The sequence below is a fragment of the Porites lutea genome, chromosome 3, assembly GCF_958299795.1.
Source record: "Porites lutea chromosome 3, jaPorLute2.1, whole genome shotgun sequence".
NCBI lineage: Eukaryota > Metazoa > Cnidaria > Anthozoa > Scleractinia > Poritidae > Porites > Porites lutea.
This window is the reverse complement of record NC_133203.1, coordinates 42,502,591-42,529,482: the sequence shown is the minus strand read 5'-3', so window position 1 is coordinate 42,529,482 and position 26,892 is coordinate 42,502,591. Positions and strand designations below refer to the sequence as shown.

Below are 26,892 nucleotides of genomic sequence, written 5' to 3'. Positions count from 1 at the left end.
AGGAAAGCAGTCATTGTAAATGGTAGTGTATTTATCAAGAAAACACCGATATGCGCAATCAGTATCTTTCCATTCAGATAATTCATCCTAATGAACGTTTGCAAGCCTATCTTTAAACTTAGCGACATTATTTCCACTTTTGTCACGAAAACAAAGCCAAGAAGTTTTATTTAAGTTCTTGTTTTGATCAAGAAGCAGTGTGAAAATCGGAAGATGATCAGATATATCACAAAACATCAGCCCGCTAACAGATAAGTTGTTTAAATTATTCGTGAAAATATCATCAATTAGCGTAGCCGTGTTAGAAGTTATTCTTGTCGGACGTGCGATCAATGGAAAAAACATTCTTGAATACATAGTTTCTAACAATTCTCCAGTTGTGTCGTGACAATGGTGGTTGATTAAGTCTAGATTCCAGTCTCCTGAAACATAGCAAATCTTGTTTTCCTCAGAGATACTCGCAAGCAACGAATCCAGGCTATTCATAAAATCTCGTAAATTTGAATTTCGTGGCCAGTAAACCACACCTACAATTATATTTTTCTCTTTCGGCCTATTGATTTCCACAAACAAAGACTCAGCACATTCAGTGCAAGAAAAAACTAAGTCAGGTCGACATTTAAAATCAAAATTGTCCGCTAAGTATATACCTACACCTCCACCTGTCCTATCTTTACGTGGATTGTGGACAAAATTATAACCTGAGATATCGGTATGATGCGATGAGTCTCGAAGCCAGGTCTCAGTTATACCAATAAAAGAGAACCTCAACTCTAGATTCTTTAGCAAAGTGGTTAAGCTATCCAAATTACGATGAAGGCTACGAATATTAAGATGCAGAAGCGATAAACAATTATTGACTTCTAATATATTTTTCTGATGCAACATTTCATTGAAGTTTTCTTCGGTATAATATTCGCAGTCAACTAACTCCGTGAAGAAATTAGCATCAGGATCATGATGGCTAGAAAGGCTAAATTTTTTATAGGTTTCAGATAATAAAGGATTAAACCTGAGGCTAGCTAACCTATCGGGATCGTAACGTATAGGTCCATTTAACTGCTCAAATATAGCCAAACGAAAGTCTTCTTCGTTTAAATGAATAAACGGTAATTCTTCCATTAATGAGTCGAACAAAAAACATTTTGCAATATACTTATCTTAATCATTTGAAGAACCGGAGGGCTTATCACGAATGATCAAACGATCTAAGATAAAATATGCTGATTTTCCTGCTTGCTTGGCCGCCTTGAGTTTCTCCAAATGAGGTTTCCTCTTTTCAAGCGTCGCTTGCGAAAGATCTTCGCAAATAAACAGTCCTTCTGGTTTTTCCTTTCTTGCCTTTCTTACTACAGCTTCTTTCTGCTTCCAACTACTCAGTCGGCACACAATAACTCTAGGCTTTGCATCAGCTTGGTGTTGATTGATTCCTCCAGACTTTCTACGCTCAACACGGTGAGCGCGCTCGATGTCAACTTCAATGTTGAGCTTCTCCTTGATGGCGTCCTTCACTTTCGTTTCAGCCATTTCCCAAGTCTCGCCAGCCGATTCTGGTATACCGAATACTCTGATGTTGTTCCGTCTGCTTTGGTTTTCCTGGTACTCTATTTTGTTTCCCTGAAGCTCCACAGTGTTTTTGATTTCAACAATATCCTTTTCGGCGCCCACGAGCTTCGATTTTAAGGACGACAAATCTCCGACATCCTTTTGTGTAAATTCAAGGCTTGCTTTGAGAGACGCGACTGAGTCTGCCAACTTATCGACTCTTGCATTGACAGTGGAGATAAAGGAATCGAAAAGCGTTTTAAGCATGGACTGCTGAACATCAAGCATTTGCTTCAGTGTAACAATGGAGACCAATTCTCCTTCATCTTTAAGAGTTTCCAAGTTCAATTCGTCCGCTGCAGCATCAGACGATTGATGTTTCTTTGGTTTCCCCGTGAAAATAATTCCCCTGTAAATGTTTAAACTAAGACAAAATGCTAGTAGAAATGTTTAAGCTAAGACAAAAATCCAGTAGAAGAAATGCAAAGAGAAAAAACATTACAAATTGACGGAGCTGAAAAATACACGTCCGCTCGCCATGCGTGTCATTATGCAAAATCAAAAAAACACAAAATTCAAAAAACCGGACATTTCTTGTTTCGGTGGACGTCACAAGTCTTTACACAAATATACCACAAAACGAGGGCATTGAAATTGTCTGTAAAGCATATGAAAACTTCTACAAAGACAACCCTCCTATTCCTACACATTACCTGCGGGAAATGCTAAGGCTAATCCTCAAAGAAAATTCTTTCCAGTTCAATGGAAAACACTACCTACAAACCCATGGTACTACAATGGGCACAAAGACAACAGTTTCTTTTGCCAATATTTTCATGGCACATATTAAAACAACAATTCTAAGCAGAACCGTTTTTAAACCTACAGTTTGGAAACGCTAAATTGACGATATCTTTTCTGTATGGGACATCAGTGAACCAGACATCGAAAAGCCTTCATCGAGCAAGCGAACTTACATCACCCATGCAACTTTTAAATTCACGGCCGAAATATCTGACAAGGAGACTATGTTTTTAGACACGGTTGTATATAAAGGCACAAGATTAAAGGAAAAATCTATCCTCGGTGTAAAGACACGTTTTTAAAAAACGGAAACCTTCCAGTACACACATTTCACCTCTTGTCACCCGCCGAGTGTCAAAAAAGGATTTCTTAACGAGAAGCCTTGAGAATCCCACGAACAAACTCCGCAAAAACAACGTTGGAGGGAAATATTTCAAATGTCAAAAAACGCTTGATTGACAGAGGCTACCAACAAACTATGATAGAAAACCTTCTATCAGATATAAAGTTCACGGAGAGGGAGTCTGCTCTCCTGAAACAAAACAACAAAGAGGAAAAAGAAATATTGCCCTTCGTCCCCGGGGGGGGTACTGCCATATATGGGCTATATAGGTATGTGCCGCTGTGAAGGGTATGGTTTTCAAGCAGTTTACTCTAGGATAGGGTATATAAATCAGAGCTTTTGGCTCTAGAATAGGGTATCATTTTTCAGGAAACTGATCAGTTGGTTGAAGATTTTATCTAGACTAGGTACACAGCTACTCTAGGATAGGGGGATTTGGGGAGTTTACTCTAGTATAGGGTAGCAAAATTCAGCTGAACTAGCTCTGGTAAAGGTTAAGGGTTCCAGGCTCCCAGCGGCACATCCCCACCCAGAAATTCCTAAAGTGCCCCCCCCGGGCCTTCGTCACACAGTACCAGCCCTCAGTGTCTACTTTATAAGCAGTTTAATGAAAAAATGGAACCTTATACAAAAGCAACCTTTACTTCGCCAAATTTTAAAGAACCACCTATCATTTCCTACAAGAAAGAAAAATCCCTAAAGGACATGCTCGTTAGAGCTAAAATATAGTATAGATGTGCGGTCTGTCACCCCTTATTAATATTTAACAAAAGTTAGTAACATTGTTAATTATTAATCATTACCCACACCCACGACTTTTACCCACACCCACGACCCACGACATGTATCCACGACCCAGGACCCACAACCATTAGGCAAACTCTATTTTAAAGGAGTGTAATCAATGAATAAAACCTCATATCCTGAAGGCTATCTGTTGCGTAATTTGGATAAAAAAGGTGACTGATCGATGATGATCTGACTGATCCCACAAAAGATGGCGGTCCCGCCAAACAGCCCCCGGCACAAAGCGGAAAAATTACACAATTACGCACACAAAACGCTCTAGAGGTTTGCAAAACAGATAAAAGCAACAATAAAGCACGCACACTTATGATCAAATTTGCGAGCAATAGCGATATTAGCCTAGCGTTCTGTCTTTCTTGACCTCTGTTGTTCTCTCCTCGATGGCGTCCCACGCTAATCTGCAGAAGCGACGCGAAGCGCTCACCTGTGCTATGTGACGTCCCACTGGCAAGCGGAATGGGTCAATAAACGTAACTGGAAAGCAATAGGGTCGTCCCCTCCCTCCTGCATGAGACACAGTATCAAATGCAGCGGATAAATCTAACATAAGTAGTACAACGACTTTATTGCCGTCAATTGCATGCAGAATACTTCAGAAGCACGACTACTGGAAAAAAAAACTGCTAGCGTAAAAATGATTGCGACGACGTGGCTAAGGGCGGTTCAGTGATTTTGCAACTATTGCATGATCTGTCGTGATATACTGTATTCATACGTCAGTTTCCTGTTGTTCTCTCAATTGCGCAGTCATCGAATCCGACGTACGTTCATGATCACCCAGTTAAAGTAAAGATGTCAGTAAAGAGGTTTTCCAAGGTACACTGTAGATAGTTCACGGTTAACATAAGATGCTTACACTACTTTAGTTTCTAATTTTTTTTTACAGTTTTAGTAGTAAATTATCTTGTAACATTTTACTAAATATATTTCTTTAGTCAGATTGCATGGTCAACCAAAAGCCATTAAGGGCTCTTAAAATATTGTATGTTGTTTGAATGACGTCAGCAGCTTCTGCGAGATGAAAAGTGATTTAAATGGCTCATTTCCCATTCATTTGGTTAGTGTCGAAAAGTCAAGCCCTGTTACGTTTTGATCTTGGTAAAACGAACAGCTCCACAAGAAGAACTGTTCGAAGATGCAACTAGCAAAGATATTTCTCTTTTGTGTATGTTGGCTTCATGTTCGAACAGAAACAGTGTCAACTAAGTATGGAGATATCGAGGGTTTCTTGACTCCGTATCCGACTGCCTCTGGTCCTTTCAAGTCCGTAAGCAAGTTTCTTGGCGTTCCTTTTGCCGCTCCACCAACTAAAGAGCTAAGGTTTAAACCCCCCAAACCGCCAAAAGCGTGGAAACCAAAAGTTTATTCGGCTAAAACACACGGAGCCATCTGTTTACAGTTAAGAGACCCTGGTCTTGAATTCTTTATCCAGTCAGTAACTCCAAATTTTACCTACAGCGAGGATTGCTTGTATCTCAACGTCTTCAGCCCGAATACCAGCCTCAGTTTGCCAGTGATGGTTTACATTCACGGTGGAGGTTACACCAGAGGAACAGCGATAGTGTCTCCCAGCGATATTTTGGCTCTCCAGGGAGTGGTGGTAGTCATAATCCAGTATCGTCTAGGTCCCTTTGGTTTCTTGACGACCGGTGACTCAGCGGCGCCCGGTAACTATGGGATGTTGGATCAAGTGGAAGCACTGAAATGGGTCAAAGAAAACATTCAGAATTTTGGCGGGAATCCCAGCAAAGTGACCATATTTGGACAGAGTGCTGGAGGAACTAGCGTGGGGCTCCATCTTCTATCGCCTCTATCACGTGATCTCTTTCATCAAGCCATTCCAGAGAGCGGTGTAGATTTAACTCCCTTTGCGATTCAGCCAACGTCTTTTGGTCTCCGTTTCACGAAAGAGCTTGCACAAAAACTGAATTGTGGTTCCAGAGACCATTCTGCAATGGTTTCTTGTATGCGCAGCAAAACAGCGTCAGACATGCAAAAAGCCGCCGAGTCAATCAGATTTAGTTTCATTAATGTTATCAACTGGGCACCAGTCGTAGATAAAAACTTTCTTCATGATACACCCCAAGTTTTGAGGAAAAAAGGAGAATTCAAGCAAGTGCCACTTATCATCGCCTTCACAAGTCACGAGGGGGCGAGTTTTCTCGGAGACATGGTCAACAATTCTTTTGGGCTGATGGAGAACGTGGACAATGGAGTCAGTCCGACTGTGTTCAAATCATTTCTAACCAGGTTTGCTCAAGCTCTAGACCGTAGGTAAGTTCCGTTAAGATTTTACGAATGTTTGCTCAGTAGCTTTAATAGATGTAGTGACACTTTTGGAACTTATTCGTTGGCTCATAAATGGAAAGCAAAAGCGTCTTTCCTTTCCATTTTTAAATAAAGTGTTAATACATAATGCAGCCTGTTATTACTATTCCACTCACGTTTAACGCGAGCTTACAGGATCGTAACCAGCAAAAAAATTATGAGTGAGACAATGACCATGACCTACATATTTGGGGTGTTACTCATCCTTTATTCGACAATAAAATGTCCTTTTATAGACCCAAAGCCCATTCTGATCTAGTCTATATCTTTGATATGAAAACGTTTTTTTTGTAGGGTTGTAGTGTTGGTGGGAGGGTTATTTAAGTATTAGGTTTGGTGTTCTGGATTCTTGTATGCAGATTTTTATAAAAACAGTTTGCTTGTTCTTATCACTGAAGTGGAAAATTGGGATTATTTTGTGCACATTAGCACTGATCCCACTGCACTGATCCCATTGCTGTAGAACCTCTGGTGGCTCCACAGGGACTTCGCTTCTACATTAGGCTGCTGCAAGACAATTGGGCCTTTTTTGGAGCCCATAGATACACGGTACCAGAGGCCCGTTTTTAGAAGGTCCCGTTATTTAAAGGTCCCGGAAAGTAGTCGTTGTTTACCTTAAATTTAAGATAGAGGATTCGGAGGTTGCGAAAGTTGTACAGATAAAATTGTAAAACTAACAGTTAGCAAAACAAAATGGAGCGCCGTTTTTCTTTGGTGATCTGAACATTTGTTTTCGGGCTTGTAACTTAACCGCGACTTTCGTGAAAGGGGCCCCAGGTCTTTAACCTCTGGAAAGCGATTAATAACTACATCTTAATGGAAGAGTTAACAACAGCCAAAAGACAGTGGAGATTTTGGGTACAGCTCCCTGCCATGCAGCAGAGCCTTTTCTTTGGTCGCTCGCTTTTGGCTTGCTCGTTTTCAGGGAAACTCTGCGGCATGAATCGAATAAGATCTTTGTTGAGCATGCGCAGGATGTTGCTAAGATATGGTTTCGGACTTGGGGCCTATTTCTCGAAAGTCTCGATAACTTTTCGGGCTCAGAAAGCTTTTTTGTGTTTATTGTGTTTGCATTCAAGATCAAAGTTTTAATAATTTTGAAAATAATACAATGAACCTATCAGTTAACGAAGAAAAATTGACTGGTGTGTGGGCTAGGAACTATGATACTATTCAGCAGGTTTTGATTTTAAAATTTGCCTTCGGACCCGAAAAGTTTCCGGGTCTTTCGAAAAACGGGCCCTTGGGCCTAATAATGCACGCGCTTGCTACAGCGGGCTCGTTAATGACCATCAGTTCAATCAATAAACGGATAATCGCTCTTGGAAAAACCAGTTTGAGGAAGGAAAGCAAAATCAGTGACTAGTCCAGAAGTTTGGGCTGCGGTAACCTCTGCGGTAACGTGCTGTAGAGACGCTCGTTTCCACAGGCCACCGACAATGCACATTTATTTATTTGTTTGCTTTTGTTTAATTGCAAGCAGTGTTTTGCTTCCCCCTTCAAAATAAAACGAGTGAGGCAGGTACCTCGGATTGCTTTAAACTGGCCTTTGCAATAATTGTTTTTATCCGTCACTTTTTTTTTTCAGAAAGAAGACTGCTCGTCTCATCGCAGATGCATTGGAGTTCATGTACACCCCTTGGCCTGACAAAAGTAATAAATACGCATTAAGAAGCCAACTTGTTGATCTTCTTGGAGATTACTTATTTTTTGCTCCCAGTCACGAGGTTGCTGATGTTCACAGTCAGGTCGCTCCTGTTTACATGTATGAATTTGCTCAACGGGCACAAACAAGTATGGGTGCTGATTGGATGGGCGTGGTCCATAGTGAAAATGTTCCCTTTGATTTCGGAGTTCCTTTGATTCCAATGTTTTTGCCATTTTATAGTCCCGGTGACAGAATTGTCAGTTTGTTTATTATGACCATGTACGCAAACTTTGCCCGGTCCGGTGATCCTTCAGTCAGCGGTGTCGCGTGGGAGAAATACAACACGACTCACAGAGCTTACCTTCAAGTGGACACAAGTCCCGAGTTGAAGGCGTCATTTAATCCTCGCAGAATGTCTTTCTGGAATGATTACTATCCTAAATTGGTGCAGCAGAAGTTCCGTCCGTGGTAATAAAGAGGTGGTCAGCGGTGCAAAGGCTATTGTTACCATGGGATGATAGGAACTGTTTTTTAAGTTGTATTTTCAATGATGGTTTTTATGGTTTACTGAGACCTTGCTTTATGTCATGTCCTCATTTATTCAAATCTAGTAAATTAGGTTTCTTTCCCAATGCTATTGTGAGCGGGAAGGTATAGCATGATGTAACTCATAATATTTTTTTTTCTAAGTAGCTATTGCTGATTATAACATAAGGTTAAACATTAAAGGTCTTTTTAGCTTGATTTATCCTCTCTTCTGCGAACAGATCCGTGATACCAGTGATATTCAATTAAAGGGGCTACTATCACACTATCTGCCATCTTTATAAAAGCTAGGACTTTTCTTTTCTTTTGCTCTTTTTTTTTTGCGTCAATTGCATTTCAAAAATAACCGTCCAGTTTTGTTATTCAAGATATTAGGCATTGAAACTGTTTCCTGTCTTCTGTGGCAACGGATGGCAAGGATGGACATGGATGAAAACTTGAAAAAATTGGGCCAACCTTTTTCAAGTTTTATTGCTATGCCTGCAAAACTTACCAAAGGAATTGTTATTGTTAGTGCTCACCGAATAGATTACTAGTGGATAAAGTGTCAGGAAAAAAAATTGGTCTTATGCATCATACACATCCTAAAGATGTACTTCAAACTCTTAGGTCGATGTCAGTGTTTTTAAGCTCATGATACGAAAAAAGTTCGTTAGAAGATAATAACATGAAAGAAAAACATAAAAATGGTTGTAATATCTAAATAATTACCTTTACCAATCTCGAAAAATATGTGTATTCCAAAAAGTGCTTAAAACAACGACATCAACCGCCCCACCCCTCTCTCAGCGATCCCGCAAAGTCGAAGGTATTTTCGCGCCGAAAAAGTCACCTTTTATTTGCAATTGAATATGCCTATCCAGCAGATAGAATAACAAAACGTTCCGTTTATCGTTCACCCTAAAAGGTTATTTCCTACAGCCTAGGATTAGGAAGACTATTTTAAAAGTGCCGAGTTTCTGAACAATTGTCACAAATCATTGAACATGTACAACTGAAATGAGTGGTACCCAGGTAGTAGCATTAGTACCAACATCGACATCTGCATCAATAACATTGATTTTCGTACGGTTTATAGTTTGATCACGCGGTATACGTTGTTCTTATTGAGATCATGAACAAAAGAAACGGAAAGTTTTTGTGACGCATTCTTTTTTGGACAAGGTATGGGATTACCCTAAGCTTTCAAGGTTTCATATGTCTCACAAATTTAAGAGCAACTGACTATACAGCTGTGAATATATCACTGCCATTTCTATTAATGCTACTGTATTCCAGTGATAGTCAGCCCAGTATCTAAATTCACTTTTTAAAAATATTTTATGACTTGATCCATCGATCAGGATAAAGGACAGTGCCATTGCTTCATTGCTCGGGCGTTTCCATGGGAACGGCCGAGTAAAAGAGTGGGCTTGGTTTTTTTCTGACGCAAATCGTCCTCTCGCGCATACAGCGCATACGCAAGATATGAGTATGCGTAAAATAGGTGAGCGGACTAAACCAGAGCACATGGCTGCCTTAAACACGGTGAGGAAAACCATCTGTATTCGGTGTAAAGCTCAGTGATCAAAAGAATGAATTCTGTCATTTCTTATACTCGAAAACTTTATACCAAATACACACGCTGTTCTTTTCTAGACCTACAGTAGAAGATGGCGAGCGAACGGTTCAGTTCAATCAGTGACTGACTAACTCTGGGTGAACCTTATCCGGAAGAGTAGGAATGCCTCCAAGTTTAAGCTTAGTTGCCTCGCAGGAGAAGAAACAGAAAATGAATTGAGTACTAATTTCACTTAGCTTTTGCGTATTTGCTCTTTGCTTTGATGTCACTGATTTTATTTTCCTTTGTTCTTATGACCTCTAGTATACAATTTCTGCAATCTGAAAATAAGGTCAAAATAAAGTCATGATTCGTTGAATAAAGAAACCAATAACCACCTTCAAAAAAGGCCCGCAACACTTCCCTCCCACAGCAACATTTTGGCCGAAATCAGGCGCTTATTCGAGAAAATTCGTGCGACTTTTTTTCCAGCGAGCTATGACATCCTGTATATTGATCCATTTATAGCTAAAGGCTGCGGAAATATTGGATCCCGTCCGTTATACAATATAAGAGTAAGTAAAACTTGATACGCTTGTCGCAATTACATTTGGCAGGTCAGGCAAAAACTTCGACGCCACGTCTCTTTATAAAAGAAAAAAAAATGTGCTAATAATACAGCGAGGACTTTTAATCGATCCTATGTCAAGTAAGCACGACGTAACTTCAACTGAAACCATTGCGTGAAACTTGAAATCAGCAAAGAGCATATCAAGGAGCTATCTATTAAGTGTAATATAAAAAGCCAATTATACGTATCCGTTTATACTGAAAATCCAATTAACCTTTTTGCCCTCAGCATGAAACGTTGTCAAGTCTGTGGATATATTACTGTGATGACGTGTGTCCATTCAAGTAAAACCTCTCTTCAGCAATACTTTCACATAGTACTTTTTATTTGGCGTGTAGTTCTAACTTTTAGGACGGTGGATAAAATCCTCATGGTGTGTCCACTCAAATTAATCCTTTCAGATGGTAATATTTTTTTCTCTTTTAGCAGAGGAATTTCGAAGTTTATAAATTTATATTCTAGCCACTACGAGCTAGAACAAGCAGACCTTGGAATCCTACAAATGCAGTCAACAACCCATCAACTCTGAGAAAGTTTTTGAATGGGCCTTTTGATGAAGGGGGGGTTACGAGGTGATAGAAAGAAAATATTAGGGGAAGGGAGCAATGTTATTTCTTATTTGGTAGAGTTACTCTGATATGGAAAGATAACAAAGTTAAGAAAATAACCGTGTATTAGTGCTGAAAGTTTGAGCTCAAATGGAGTTCTGTAAAAGGAGTGAAGCAAAAAAAGCCAGAAACATCCATGTTATACACTTTAGAAGTGTTACTGTTTTGGAGGGTGACGATAAATGGCAAAGTTAACCGAAACCTATGGCTCAAAAAAAGTCACTCTAAGAAGAGCTTAAAGGTTTCGAATTGCTATGAACTATAAAATAATAACTAAAAGACAAGTTTTTGTTAATTAAGCCAAAATGTTTTGGCTAACTGTTAAAGCTAACCATTTACCTTGTGTAGTACAGTCTTTTTTTCGCCACATCCATCCTGCACAAAAAGTAGCACCCCCACCCCCCCCCCCCCCCCCCACCTCGTCATTGCCCACGTGGGCGGATGCATGCGATCACTTAATTTTCCCACACGTCTTAATTTCGTCATCTGTTTTTAAAAGTAAGTTAGGGCAAACAGGCCACCTACTTCAAAGTTCACGATAATTGATGGTAACTGCTGATTTTCTTCAACCACCACAATAACAGATCTTGTTTCATTACACAGTTAATGGAAATGGTTTACTACAAGCTTCGAGCCATCGTTAAGTTGGTTAACTGCAGCACAAAACTTTAGCCTTAATTGCTTATTCATTTAGTCTTAAAAAAGGGAAGCTGTAATAGATGATGCTCTGTTACTAGAGTGCTCATTGTTTATGTTTCGGCCATTAAGTCCTCAACTTCCTTAAATAAACGACTGGGGGCAGTTTATTTGGAGTGATACGGGGTCAGGTTCAAAGATATTTCTGCTTGCTTATTCAAGCAAAAGCAACAGTGAATCATCACATGGTTGATTGAGGTGACCTGAAGTGCAACTGAAACGATCTGTCGATAAACAGATTCACTGGAGAGAGAATACTGAAACTATTGGGTGACTTTTCCTGTTATTGGTCTGTGGTTTAAATCAAATAGTCAATCGAGTTCGAGAGACGTTAATCCAATTCACTGTCATTCCTGCGGAGCTAGACTATCAGAACGCGTGCCAGGGAAGGAAAAACAACTCGTCAACGATGGAATTGTTGAAGATCATTGTACCAATCTATCTCTTGATACCAGTTAAACTCTGCTTCGTTTCATCTGATGGTGAAGGGGTTAAGGTGACTACGAAATATGGAACAATACAAGGACTGACTCGCCATTTCCCCGACATAGACAAGCCAATAAAAGGAGTGAAAAAATTTCTGGGAATTCCTTACGCAGCGCCTCCAACAGGAGATCGGAGACTTCAGCCTCCACAGGAGCCTTTCTCATGGAAACCTGCCGTTTATAACGCCTCCTATTTTCGGAACATTTGCCTCCAAGATCCTGAGTATAACAATTTCTTCTGGCCTAACTTCACACTTGCTCAAAGCGAAGACTGTTTGTACTTGAACGTTTACGCGCCGAATCAAAATTTGCCACCAAGCGAACTCTACCCCGTCATGGTGTACATTCACGGTGGGGGATACGATGCTGGGACCCCTGCGGTAAGTCCCGGGGATGTTATCCCCCTGTGGGGTGTTGTGCTAGTCACGATACAGTATCGGCTGGGTGTGCTTGGATTCGCAACCACTAGAGACTCTCAGGCTCCGGGGAATTCTGGGATGCTAGATCAGATCGAGGCTCTGAAGTGGGTACAGGAGAACATAAAAGACTTTGGAGGAGATGCTTCTTCTGTAACGATATTTGGTGAAAGCGCTGGAGGGTCAAGCGTGGGACTCCAGTTGTTGTCTCCTCGATCCAAGGGTCTTTTCCACCGTGCTATTTCTATAAGCGGAGTGGATCTTTCTCCATTTGCGATTGGCTCCTCGACAGAAGTGGCAAAACAGACTAGAAAAGTTGCCAAACAGCTTGGTTGTTCTTCTAGCGACAACCGTGAAATGATAAAGTGTCTGCAATCAGTTGATGCAAAGAGGTTCCCAGTCAATGAAGTGAACGTGTGGAGACCGATGGTAGATGGAGACTTTTTGCCAGATACACCAGAAAACCTAAGGGAAGCTGGGAAGTTTCATAGGGTACCATATATGGCTGGATTCACGAGCCGCGAGGGTTCGTATTTTTTCCCTAATATACTTGCCAATGCTACACCTGAAAATTTTCGTTATGATACAGAGACAATATTTTACAACATTGGCAGCAAATACGGACAAATGATGGACGGGGGTCTTCCAAAGCCACTTCTTGACACGATAGAACTCTTATACACACCATGGGCCAACAAAAGTGATACGGATAAGGTCAGAAAGGGGATTGCCGATGAAGTAGGAGACTTCACAATGACAGCCCCTACTCACAAAGGCTTGCTCTTTCACAGTCAAAAGGCCTCTGCGTACATGTATGAGTTTGCTCATCTATCAGGACTCGATCCAAGCCCCCTCTGGAAAGGAACTGCTCATAAGGATGACACCCCATATCAGTTCGGTTTTCCATTTATGAACCTGACTGTCCTACAAAAGTACGACGACATTGACCGAAATGTAAGCGACATGGTAATAACACTGTTCACGAACTTTGCCAAATATGGAAACCCAACACCACAGCCGGTGCGCGGTGTCTCATGGGAAGAATTTAATTCCAGTCGCAAGGCTTATCTTCGCATCCACTCTGTCCCAGAAATGGCCATCAACTTCCAGCCAACCAGGATGGCCTTCTGGAATGGGTACTATGAAAATATGTTGAAGGAGGAGCCCAAACCTTGTAAATCTCAATCCGGAGAATCTGATGTAATAAGTTTAGATTTATTTTGTTTTGTGTGCGGATTGTGTCTCTTTTCTATAAGTTTCGGCCACATTTGAATTTTTTGGAGAAGCCATGGTCTATACGAACCTTCACACAACCGTCACCTTTCGGACAGACAGTGATCATGACTTGTTGCTACAAAGGGGTGACCGTTATGGGAAGGTATACCCTGGATACCAGACGTTTTTTTTTTTTCTCTCGTGGGGCGGGATGCTTCACTTAACCGCAACCGGAAACCGCGCATGAAAAGTCTCTGGCACTCTGGGTAGAGAATGTAGGGAGGTACTACTGACACCTGTTGTTTAAGGGAACAGTTAGAACATCTGGTATATTTTTTGTTAAAAACGCTTATTATGGCATATCAATTAGTATCATAATCAAAGCATTTCGCTGAGTCAAATATATATTGAAATCTTAAGTTCAGAACAAAACGAGTAAGCCAGTCAGTGCATCAGTTTGCAGACCTCTTTGTACATCATTCGCTTATGAATCAAATGGCGATTGATGAGAGGTTCAATTGCAAGGGCTGTTAGGATGCATCTTAGTCGCCGTTACCATTGTAGAACCGTTGTACAGTGGTTACAAAGAAAGCGTAAATGTATGGACTCAACAGTTCACTGGGACAAGAAAAGGGCGGTTCAAAGAGGTTCGACTGTACTTCGGTTTATAATTATTACCTAGAAGGTCATACACACACACTCACACTACCGACGTAACTTCACAAAATGGAAATCACAAAAGCGTGTGCTGAAACACACATCTTAGAAACGTAGTGGTCATTGTTAGGTCCGATCGCTTGCCGAGTGATATAAAGATATGAGCGGCTGGTTTCAGACCACCGAATAATTCAAAATGACCGAAAATGCATTCCGCGCTTTATTAAAATATTGTATAATCTAATCGGCGGATGTGAGAGTTTCTTGTGGTACCTGTACAATGCGTCAAATACGCGGGAAATTTCAACGCCCTCTATTGATTGGTTATTTTATCGTAGACCTCGCAAAAACACATAAGGCAAGAAGGGTCTGTAAGGGTATTCCCGGGATCTGGGATTTGACCAAAGTACAGTGCGGGATTCGGGAAAAAGTTGACGGGATACGGGATTTGACTGCTACCCCGGGGTAGCGGAATTCGCCAAAACTTAAGCATGGATGAGGTTGAAACGAAAATGATATTCGGGATAGTGATGAAAGAAGTGGCGATGCGGGATTTCTCGTGAAAAGGGAGTGGAAATGCCGGTTTAGAAACCCCTCTTTTCAGACCCTATATAGGCAAGATCACCGTCTTGGAAGCCCTTGCCATCTCACTTCCTTTGATCTTAGGGCCTGTTTACATGGAGGTGGGGGACCCCAGGTAGTTGAGGTAACCCGCTTTGGTGGGGTAACCCACCTGTCCATACAATCTCTCATGTAAATTTGATCACGTTTACATGATAGGTGGAGTGACCCGCCACATGTCTGGGTTACCCCACCTCGATGTAAACAGGCCCTTAATGAAATCAAGAAGAATGGGCATAGTAAACGTAGTTTTATTTTTTTATTACCTCAGAAGGGCGCGTTCGGTTGACCGTATTCAGCAGTAAGAATACTAAAAAAAAAAAAACTAAAAAACAACTAGTTTTGGCTTTCATTGTTCGCCGTGGCTATATGGCCGGTGACCGGTCAAGGTTTTCAAAACACTAAATGACCGGCAGCCGGTATTTTCAATAGATTTGACTTATCTAAGAATCCCAACCAAGCAATCCTGAAATGCTTTATAGATTTCAAGTCTAGCGTTTGGAGTACGCTGGGCTCAGAAAACGAAACCCATGTTTTGTGACAACCTTTTTTCAGGTCGACTACTGGTCAAGGTTTTGATTGACCGGCAGTCTACCCTGCTAGCAAAGTCGCTTCGATCTTTCCTAGATAAGTCGGGAAAGGGGAAAGAGGAAAGATGAAAGAGAAAAGAGGAAAGAGGAAAGCGGAAGCTAAAAAAGTTCTAAGTATCACAAACTTGGTTTCGTTTTCTGAGACCAGCGTAAACCAAACGCTAAACTTGAGATCTATAAAGCGTTTCAGGATCGCTTGACTTTTCTTAATCGACATGTGATAGTTTAGATTAAATGAATTTTTTCGATTTGCCAGACTTATTGAGAATATAGGACTGCCGGTCATTTAGGGTTTTAAAAACCTTGACCGGCAGTAGACCTGAAAAAAGTTTTTAAGTGTCACAAAACATGGTTTCGTTTTCTGAGCCCAGCGTAAACCAAACGCTAGACTTGAGATCTATAAAGCATTTCAGGATCGCTTGACTTTTCTCAATTGACATATCATGATAGTTTGGATTGGTTGGGATTCTTAGATAAATTTATTGAAAATACCGGACTGCCTGTCATTTAGTGTTTTTTAAAACCTTGACCGGTTACCGGCCATATAGTTACAGCGTTCATCGCGTGTTTGGTAAAATCCGGAACTCTGGTGGGAATTAATAAATTAGATGAATGTAGCATTCCAAAGGTCCAAAACTTTGCGATCGAAAAGATTTGTCGCAAATTTCTGTGCATTCTTATTCTGGAATACGATCACTGATTCGAACGCACCCCAAGTCGTCACGTCAATTTTCTTAGCTCTTGTTAAAGCACACCGAATTTATTTCAACTTTATGAAGTCTACCACTAAATTGCTGAAGATTATGCAACAGAAGAGTAATTTTAAAATATTTTTATGAGAAACGGTTCCACACTCTTCCATATGTAACTCCCAGTACGGAATGGAAATAAAAATAGACAAAGTCTCTTCAATTCCCAGTACTTCATGCTCAGTTAATAGTCCCCTACAAGGGCAGTTAGAGAAAACGGGAATTATTAAACTGCGTGTAAGGTTGAACATGTGAAAATGAAATGATAATGAAATCATTTTATATCAAAAGAGGCGACCCGGTCCCGTCTGATACGGTTGGAGGGGTACGTTCATTGGAAGTCATACTAGTAACACTACTGAAGTTATGTTCACACTACCGTATAGCGCTCAATTCCGTTCACACATACGGAACGGTGATTTCGGCGCGGGTTCTGTAACGGAGCGAAGCTAGACCGCGCACATCTTGAAAGTGGACCGTCACATATCGCTTTGAGTCGGTTTCTGCCACTCTTCGTCGCAGTGTGAACATGAATTCGGACCTTAGCGGAAGTTAATGAGCTGGAGTGAGGCCTGGAACTCAATGAGACGGAAGTGAATATTCAGGAGTGAGGACTGGGAGTCAAGTGCACCAAACGCTCCGGCAATTAAAGATCTCCAATGTCCGTGAACTTGTTCTACTGAGTCTCTGGCCGTTGGCGTTCATTCTATCCCGGACAGCTTTTCGCGTCGAAACAAAAAATTATCTGGTATATTGTAGAAAATATTTAGTTGATAAAACAAGATATTTTTTATAGAAGTTATTTTATTAAAATCATTACTAGATTAAAATGTAGGCTTGAATATGAAACTGTCGGTACAGGACGTACAGTATGTGCGACGATAGGCAGCACCAATATGATTAGAATATACTTGTCTTCTTAATGATTATACATGTTGAATTTTACGCTATACAATATGAGAGTGTTGATAAAAATGTTTTAATTCCGTTCAATTGAACCTATCGCGGTACTGATTATTACGTCTGTTTTATAAGAAAAAAGAAGAAGAAATTAAAAAAACTAATATATTTGCGCGGGCTGTAATTGTTTAAAAAACCTATTGCTTATTTTACCTATAATTCGTGTTGCGTAATAAAAGCAAAAAGCGAACTTAGTGTTATGCCCCACTCACACCAACTAAACATGTTGAATTAAACCAGGTTTTAAAAAATGAAAAACAGACTCCGTCACAGAAAACTGGAACACAGGTTTTCACACAGGATTCAAATGAAATTCATGCATTTTGTAATTTGCAACAAGCAGCTTTTATGAAGTAAACAATTTTAAACGTTCTTAACTAAACAGCTTTCGTGTGTACTTTCAGCTTTGGTGTGAATGGGGCTTTAGTTGACCGGCGCAACACAACCCACTTGAAAGTGTTGGGAGCAAAGTGTTGGGATCAACTGAACACAGGAGCCGGTCCTAACACCCCCGAAAAACCTGGCAATTGGTAAGAAAACAGGAATCCTAACCCTAACTTAACTTATTTAACGGCCTCCTAAGGAAGCGAGTTCGTTTCTTATAGGTGTGACCTCAAATCTAAGACTTCTTTCCTTTTCGTGTAGTTTTAAGTAGCTTTAAATACCCATTAAATGGGGTGGGGGGGGGGGGGGGGGTACTCATTGAATGTTTATACGGGGAGGCTCCGCCCCGAGGTCCAACTCCTTACCCTTTTATATACCATTTTTCACGAAAAAGGTACCCCTTTCGTATACCTTCTGTTGACAAATGGTACCCCTTTCACGTAACCTCTTTAGAACTTTGCATCCCTTTTAACTGCTGTAAATGCACTGTCTTTTAAATAGGAATCAATAAAAAAAAATAGAACGTTTTCTCGACTTTATAAAGCCATAACATTCATGTGTTAGCCCTTTTAAGCCCCATAACAGACCCAAATAACAGATTTGCCCACCCTTTTATATACTTCAACTAGTGAAATCTGTAACGTTTATATACCTGAAGCCTAAAAAAGGCACCCCTTTCGGGCGCCCCCCACTCCCCTTCGGCCATTAGGGAGCTTTAGCATCGACGACGGCAACTGCAGCGAAAACGTCAGTTTTAAAATGAATTCCCGTTTTTTCAATCTTTGTGGCATTTATTCCAGTTTGCTGAAAATGGCAAGTGTAGGCGAATTTCCCTGGAGTTGACTTCTTGAGGACCGCACTCAAGTTTAGAGAGAGAAAAAGAGATTCGTCGTCGCTTGCTTACGTCCTCCACAAAACTTGCAATTAGGAATTTTCACGTCGTAGTCGTGCAAGGACGGTGAAGAAATGTACAAAAAAGCGTAATGCACGTGCAAAAGTTGTTGTTTTGCGTAATAAACCTACTGCTTTTCTGACGTCCTATTTGCCGTCGCCGTCGTCGTTGCTAAAGCTCCCTATTAAAACGAGACGGAGAACTGACGGAGAGAGAGGTAAAATGGGCGCACTGTTGGCCTCAGGTTTGTCTGTGTGATGTGTACTGTAACTAATTACCGACGTAGAACTGATAGACTTTTACCTTGTAGTTTATGCTTGAGATGTTCTGGGCAGCTCTTCTTCCGTGTTTTGGGTTTCAGTACATGCAGTTCTTTTCTGTTTGAAGTTTCATTATATTATACAAGGATCCTAGCAATCAACTTTGAGGGTATAAACAAAATCTACTGAATTGTGCTCGCTTCGATAATTTCTAATCATCTTTCCGTATTGTATAATTCCTGCTGTCAGGGTATTGCTGTTTGTTTACCTTATAGATCAAGAAGATTATTACATCATGCATCTAGCCTCAACGCACAAGCGCAAAAGATAGCGAGAGCAAAGACGTGAATGAAACCCCATTTTTGCTAGTCTGCTACACAGCCGTTTTAGTAACGACTCTAAAAACGGCTGTGTAGCAGACTACATTTTTGCTAGAAAGGGGAATTTACGTTGCTTTTTTTATAAAGTGCATAAATTCTTACTATTCAAGGCGATTTGAAAGCATCGAAAACACGACTATAATAAGAATGAGGGTAAAGAAATAACTAAATGTACCCTTGCAACACGCATGCGTCCCCACGCTTGCTCTGGCTTCGACAGGGCATTCTTTCTCTTTTAAAAACGTCTTATAATACTCGTCCCAGAATGCCATTCGCGTCGGGAAGAAGTTAATCGCCATTTCGGGCTGTTCTTTAATGCGAAGGTAGGCTCGATAAGTTGCGTTAAACTGCTTCCATGTCACTCCTCTCAATGGTCGGGGAGTCGGATTACCGTATTTAGCAAAATTTGTGAATAAGGTGATGATCAATTTGCTCACGTTGCGATCTTCTTCGGTGTAATTTTGAAGAACTGTAAGGTTCATCAGCGGAAAACCAAACTGGTAAGGTGTGTCATCTTTGTGTCTCACTCCCAGCCAATCAGCTGCAGGGTTTAGTTTAGAGCGGAACGCGAATTCGTACATATACACAGGGCTCTGAGCACTATGGGAAAGCAAACTCGCGTGCGTGGACTCCGCCACGCACGAATCAGTCACGGCATCTGCGAAACCAATCTTGAATTTGGTGGCATTGTGGATGTATGGCCAGGGTGTATACATAAACACAATTGCATCTAACAGTTTTTCTGGTAGTTTATAACTTGGTGTATGAGTCTGTCCGTACTTGTTGATAATATAAGAAATGGTGACGTTAATAATATGGCGAAAAGTGTTGGACGTTACTTCACTGATGAGAGAAGGAAAGAAGTAAGCGCCTTCCTGACTCGTAAATCCGGACATGAGGTCTAAATGATGAAATTTTCCTGTTCTTCGAAGATTCTCGGGTGTGTCCGTGAGAAAATTCCCATCAACTACGGGTCTCCAGATATTCGCAGCGTCATATATCTTTACAAGCTTAGGAGCGTCAATTGACCGAAGGCACTTGATAGTTGCCTCGCTTTCTTTAACGGGGCAACCAAGTCTTGATGCCAGTTCTTTTGTATGCGATAAAGCGTTGGCTTTGGCGCCGATTGCAAAAGGTGACAGTTCAACTCCACTCATGGGAATAGCACGAAGAAAAAGGCCCTTAGACAGCGGAGACATCAACAAAAGTCCCACGCTAGATCCACCGGCGCTTTCACCAAATATTGTAACTTTAGAACGGTCCCCTCCAAAAGCCTCGATGTTCTCTCGAACCCACTTAAGAGCCTCGATCTGATCTAACATCCCATAATTTCCTGGGGCCTCTGCATCTCCAGTGGTAACAAATCCAAAAGGTCCTAAGCGATACTGTATTGTGACCAGCACAACACCCCACAAGGGGATTATGTCCCCGGGTGATACGACAGGGGTGCCGACCTCGTATCCTCCCCCGTGTATATACACCATAACCGGAAACAAATTCCTTGCTGAGCTGGTATTACTCAGGGGGGTGTAGACGTTTAGATATAGACAGTCCTCGCTTTCAGGATGAGAAAAATTTGGCCAAAAAAGTTCGTTATACTCGGGAGGTTGAATACAGATGTTTCTAAAGAAGGAGGCGTTGTAAATCTCTGGTTTCCAAGTGGAAGGTTTCGATGGAGGTTGAAACCGTAGTTTTCCGATCGGTGGCGCTGCATACGGGATCCCTAGAAATTTGTTTACAGATGTTATTGGCATGTTCATGTGGGGAAAGTTGCGTCTAACTCCCTCTATTTTTCCATAGCTTGTCTCGACTAAAGGCTTCTCATTTGTGCACTTGACAGAATCGATTTCGCTGCTTGTAAACAAAACAAGAACTGCCATCAAAGTTGCGAAGCGTGGAATGACCATCGTCTTCGGTCGCAGTATAAGTCAGGTGTCTTTTCGAAATCCGGCTCAAACTGGTCAACCTGCCTTCTTAATTCTCGCTTCGGAAGCTTTACAGCGGCTGTTGAAAGATCACTTAATGAAATAAAGTGAGGCAAACGGAATTCCTTTGCTAACTGCAACTGTCTTTCAAAGGTCCCGCACTGCAAAATCATCAGAAAAGTGCACGTTTAAGTTGTAAGCTTCAAACCGGGCGGGGTAGACGTGTCAGCTCAAAACAATCGAACAAAGCACAAACAAGGATGAAATATAACTTACCTCAGTTGTATACACAGAGGCTGGCTTCCTTCTAGAAAATGTGATGCCAATGAAACATGTGGCTAGGAAAAGCGAGTTGGAGCTTTTCTGGAGTGAATTGTGACCTCTTGTATAAACGGAGAGCAATTTACGACGAATAGTTCTATTATCGGCTTTTTATACCTGATACGAAAGGTAAATATAGAGCATCTAGAACCAAAAAGGACATCTCAGTATTTGGAACACGATCAAGCATTTCGTCATTTGTAAGTAGCTCGCAAAAGGAGGCTTAAAAGGTCAATCGAATACCGAACCTCTTGTGTGTCAGTAGCAAATATAAGTACTTTGTGGCCAGCCTGGTGGGGCATAAATTCAAATTTGAATCATGTGATGTTTCCCAGAGTGAGGGCTTGTCTTGGACTGAAAAGACATAGACGATAACAATTAAAATGTTTGAAGCTAATTTCGGACTCAATTGATGAAGTTTCATATCTGTTCATCAGCAAGAAAATTAACATAGCACAAAAACAAGACTCTTCACACCTCATGGGCCAACACAGAATACAATAAATGACAAAAAGAGTCTCTTGCATCTTCAAAGATAACGGGTCAAAATAAAAAGACCTTCATTTCCTGACATGAGTTATTGCCTTTTTTTTACTGATTAGTGTAGTTTTACGTAATCGCTTAGTGACACTCATCCAAAATGTCAACATTTTTTCCTGTATGTGATAACTAGTAACCGTTGTAGATTAATGTTCTCTAACTAGACTTCATCAGCCGCCGGTCGTTTTTATAAAAGGACAGTACATTAATGAGAGGCTAAGAGCACTATAAGTCTTAATGATGTTTATCTATTTGCTCAAAATCGAGTTGTCATGTGTTTTGACTAGCATTTTTAGCGTTATTTTTTTAAGTTGATAGTATTATTTTTTCACTGTGAAACACGCTTAACGCTCCCCTTGCATAACAAAATAATTAACGCCGAGCCCCTTTTTAACTTATGTTTTAAGCTTCTTGGTCCAAAAACGGCAGATAATCGATCGTTAAACGCTAGCTTAATAATCAAACCTCCAGGAATAAACAAAAGTAGGCATGAGAAAAATTTTGCGTTTTTTTTTTTTTGGTGAAAGCAGCAATACCAAGCGAAACAGCAACTTTAAGCCTTTGGACGATTTCACCGTGAGGAAAAAAAATAATTGAAATAGCTTCCAATATCGTGAGAAACTAATAACGATAATGACAAGGATTTATGGACATAGTGATCTCTGTTAATTCCATGTCTAACATTAATACATCCTGGTTTGTGAACGAGGAGGAGCGGAAACGGTTAAGGGTTTTAGCTTGTGGCGAGCAGTTTCTAGGGAATAAATTGTTACTTAAATTCAAAGCATGCTTTTCTTTTTGAGGTAATGAATTTCCTTATTTTTTAACCTCACTGTTTATAAGGCCTTTCATCTGTTTTTGTTGAATTTAGACTTCGCACGTACTGATTTTTCCTGAGGCAAATTTTAAGCCTCTCCATATGCTGTAAGATTAAACTGATTTTAGATAAGCAAAAATAATCGTACATTTCCAATAGTATTCGTCATTTGGCGTCACCTGGCTTTCCGGCTTTGCATTCGCACAAAAGCAGAGTCTTAACTCATGATTAATTGTTAGAAAATATTTGATCCTTTAAGATAACAAGCCTTGTAAAATCACGGTGATGAAAATGCTTTACGAATATACTAGTGTAAAATTAACGCTTTACTATCAATTACATTATATCTTCTCAAATGAGCGAAGATGTCAGCGCGTATTTCTGGCTTGGGGACAATAATCGATACATAGGTTGCCAGAGGCCCAGAGAACTTTAAATCTAACTCTGAGCTATGAAAACGTCTTTAACATTTTATGCGACTTTCTCGCATTCTCAGCGGTAAGCTTTAAAAATGTAATTTACCATTAGAGACCTAAGAGTTGTTAATTTGTATTTAAAAGCTTGACTGTTTCTACACTAACTAATACATAATAATCGTGGTTGATCAAATGCTGATACGAGGTCTCTATATGATATCTTAACACTACGATACTGATTTTAAGCAGAAAAGGAACCTTCTAAAAGTTAATTGTCTATCGAGAATAATATTTTTAAGCGTTGAAGGGCTAAAATACTCAAATTATCTTCGAAGACACGGGTGAATAGCCAAAGGATATGAAAATAAGAGTGTGTTTTGAAAAAAATAATTTGGGTGTCATACTCTATCTGATCTAAGATCTATTACTTAATAATACCTTTAGCTAAAACTAATAACTTGTGCAGCGAACTGAAGCCAAGGTGTCGCGTCATTTCTGCCAATTCCTCGGCTAATAATGACAGTTTTCTTAGGATAAATCAGTCCTCAGGGTCAGTAACTGTATTTATGCAAACATTAATCTTACAAGAACGTGTAACTGTTGACAGTGAAGCTGAGCCATAACTCACTAGATCTAAAGCTAAGTTCTTTACTTGTTCTCGGGTACTTTCCATTGTGCTAAAATTTCCGGACATTTTGGTCAAAAAGTAAATTGAAAGGTTCTATCGCCTTAAAGTCCGGTCAAAGCAAGGAAATGTCTGAGTAACTGCAAAAACCAACTCCGGTGACCATTTTGAGGAGGGTTTTGGCGTCAATAGGGAGTCGACTGTAATGAACTGATTTCGGTGGACACAAAAGTCAAAAGAACGCTTCAGTTCCGTAAAAAACATTTGTCACCATTCAAGTGAAAGCTATTGATCGAGTCAATCCCCCTCCGGATACTGTTCATTATGCTGTATTTAGAAAGTATCACAAGGCAGGAGGGTCTTAATGGGGGTACCTCGATATAACATGAAACAGTTAAATTTTAGGCATTTTTAAACTAACAGTAAAAAATTCTTTGAAACAGTAAATTTTTTCCAGAAAGAAGCAAAAACGGCTTCAAAAAGGCCAATATTATTCTGTTTAGTGTCTCTGATAAAGGAGTTTTCGGCCATTTTACGACAATTTCGGATTATTTCAGAAGATTTCCGAAGTCTACCAACGATTCCCGAAACAAAAAAAGCCACAAAGTAATGCGGTTTTTTTCTTTAGAGTCTGTGGTTAATTCGTTAAGTGTCATGACGTTCAAAAGCAGAGAGTTGTTTTTAGTACATTCCAGTGGTAAATTGCTGCAAAAGGGGGCCTCAGTCAGTTACAGTCGTTGCTGATGGACAGGAATAGAAATCAAAAATAGCCATTAAACGAAGCCTGGAGCTTACTGTTTGGATGTTTGGATGGTAGAGGTGGCTCTAAATTGATTTATAAATAAACCCGGCAGGCGAAAAGGGACAATAATTATACGAGAAGTTGTTCCTTGTATTACTAAAGAGTCGAAAATTAAAGATTCCCCAACGCGTTTCGTAAACTGCGTGAGATGATAAATGCCGTGAAATTAGTTAATCTAATGCATAGCTTAGTTTGAGTCCTATCAACTGGCTGCCGTGCGCATGCCGGGCTTTGTCACGAAGTTTCCTGAGAATTAATGAAAACACGGTCATAATTGCCAAACGTTTGGCAGATACGCGACAAAATCTGCCATCAGCGATGCTGCCTAACTGATCATTTAGGGGGTTTTACGGACTATCCCTCAAGAGAAGAGTTCAGTTTTAGTAGAAGCTCTGAAACGTTTATATTCAGTTTTTAGCACTTTTCTCAACATATTTCACAGCAGAAACTCAACCTCGTTATCTGGGGATTATCTTTCCAAAGCGTTTTTTCAGGGTTAAAATCTACGGCACTGGAGAAATGGAAAGGTGTAGGCCGAGATGTTAAAAAATTGACGTGCACAGCAATTAGTGAATCTTGTTATGAGGATGTACTATGGGCGAACGGATCTTTTACAGTCGCGAATTGCTCCATGTTTTGATTTATAGTTATCAATTTAGCTCAGTTTAGCAACATTTTGTGATGAAAACTACAACATCGGCACAGAATATAACTTCCAATTGACCCCAACTCAGTGACGGGTGTAGATATCGGTCAATATACGCCAATTGCAACTAACTTGATTCACTATTAATATTTCACTGAATTGTTATCGAGCTGAGGATCAAGGGTTTTGCTCTCAAAATAGCCCACTGACGTCTGAAGCATGATAGTTAAGATTCTTGATTTAAAAAAAGTCGTGAGATTGCTACATTCATAACTGAGAGCTCTCAAAGGTCGGGGTGAGCGAATTCCTGAATATGTGAGAAGTTTTGCCGGTGGAATGTGAAATCCTGGGCTTTGGCATCCCGAATTCAACTCAAAGAATCCGGCTTTCCCGCTAAAGATTACAATCCGGAATCCAAATTCACTGACCAGGAATCCAGATCCAGAGTGAGGAATCCGGAATCTTGTCTTCGATTACTCCCTTGCATGGGACGAATAACTGTTATCTTGACATATCATCGCTGCAAGATTAGTGTATTTTTTTTATGGCAGCAGTAAAGGACCTTTTGATATTGAACTGATGCCAAAGCATTCGGTCACATAGTGGAAAAACTATAGTAAATTCTTGGCTCATCTTTTCATTAATATATTAAAGTTATAAAATTTGCGGTAAAATGAGGTAACACAGGCGAAGGAATATTGTTCTGGATCTCTCCATTGTATTAAAAACGTGGCTGAAGAATTACAAGGTTGAGACTTTGCCAATGGGTATTTCCCCGGCTCTTGTTATCATTTTCCAATATATATTTCACTCCGGCGGCAAACTTGCCTCTTGTTATCGCATTTTATATTTACATCTAAGGAAACGCATTTCTTGGTCATGAAAAACGCATTTCTTGGTGCATTAGCCCGGCGAGGGGGTGGGGGGGGGGGGGGGGGGACTTACTATTAATAGGCTAATGGAGATCCACAAATCACATTTTATTTTTTATTTTTGTATTTTTTATATACCGTAACCATTTATTCTATTCTCACTTAGCTTCTCCAGCCCGTGATGAAGGCTAGTTTTGTCTAATCGAAATATTGGACAATTTAAAAATGGGACGATTTTTACTTCATTAAGTTAAACATGTGGCAATTTATTTCAGGATGACCTAGGCAACGTAACGTAGATGCATAAACAGCAAGTTACCTAAGTTTGGATCGCGAAAATTACGTTTTCCCGAAAGTGACTAAGATGGGGTCTATTTTTGGCCACAGAATAGACTATAATGCATGGGGTAGGGTTCTGCGGGAGGTCAGCGGAACATACCCAGCAAAAATTAACCCAAGCACCCCCCAGGGGACTTTAAGATCCAACAACGCGACCACGACGAGAACGTCAAAAAAATAAAATTTAATAAGCAAAGCAACACCCTTTGCACGTGCATCACACTTTTTTGTACATTTCTTTGCCCTTTTTGCAAGACTACGACGTAAAAATGGCTAATTTCGCGTTTCATGGAGAACGTAAACAAGCAACGACGGAATTTTATTTCTCTTTCTGAACTTGGATATGGTCCCTTGGAATCAACTTCAGGATGGTTCGCCTGCATGTGAAGTAAGTGGGTGGGTAGGAATCATTGCGACAAAGACTGAAAGAATTACGCAAATTCACTTTCAGGGGCGACGTTCTCGTCGCCGTCGCGTCGTTGGA

General features: G+C 40.4%; 3 protein-coding genes across 3 annotated transcripts; 2 read left to right on the top strand and 1 right to left on the bottom strand.

The window, feature by feature from the left end:
- The first annotated feature begins 4,553 nt into the window (after positions 1-4,553).
- LOC140931172 (neuroligin-4, X-linked-like) lies at positions 4,554-8,292 on the top strand. The gene is made up of 2 exons (XM_073380928.1): positions 4,554-5,773; positions 7,416-8,292. Exons 1-2 carry the CDS (start codon positions 4,635-4,637, stop codon positions 7,945-7,947), a joined length of 1,671 nt encoding a protein of 556 aa, XP_073237029.1. The 5' UTR covers positions 4,554-4,634; the 3' UTR covers positions 7,948-8,292.
- Positions 8,293-11,678: 3,386 nt separating this feature from the next.
- On the top strand, positions 11,679-14,710 carry LOC140929764 (neuroligin-4, Y-linked-like). The gene has a single exon (XM_073379475.1). It carries the CDS (start codon positions 11,906-11,908, stop codon positions 13,667-13,669), a length of 1,764 nt encoding a protein of 587 aa, XP_073235576.1. The 5' UTR covers positions 11,679-11,905; the 3' UTR covers positions 13,670-14,710.
- A 4,450-nt stretch (positions 14,711-19,160) lies between these two features.
- LOC140931171 (neuroligin-4, Y-linked-like) lies at positions 19,161-21,733 on the bottom strand. The gene is made up of 2 exons (XM_073380927.1): positions 21,307-21,733; positions 19,161-21,191 (listed from the first exon to the last, which is right to left on the bottom strand). The coding sequence occupies exon 2, from the start codon at positions 21,010-21,012 to the stop codon at positions 19,207-19,209; it is 1,806 nt and encodes a 601-aa protein (XP_073237028.1). The 5' UTR covers positions 21,013-21,191; positions 21,307-21,733; the 3' UTR covers positions 19,161-19,206.
- Positions 21,734-26,892: the final 5,159 nt, after the last annotated feature.

Bases quoted from the DNA above. Each gene is read 5' to 3' on its own strand.
- LOC140931172 (XM_073380928.1), top strand. From the start codon at position 4,635: ATGCAACTAGCAAAGATATTTCTCTTTTGTGTATGTTGGCTTCATGTT. The intron at 5,774-7,415 runs GTAAGTTCCGTT...TTTTTTTTTCAG, and splicing joins GCTCAAGCTCTAGACCGTAG to AAAGAAGACTGCTCGTCTCA.
- LOC140929764 (XM_073379475.1), top strand. From the start codon at position 11,906: ATGGAATTGTTGAAGATCATTGTACCAATCTATCTCTTGATACCAGTT.
- LOC140931171 (XM_073380927.1), bottom strand. From the start codon at position 21,012: ATGGTCATTCCACGCTTCGCAACTTTGATGGCAGTTCTTGTTTTGTTT.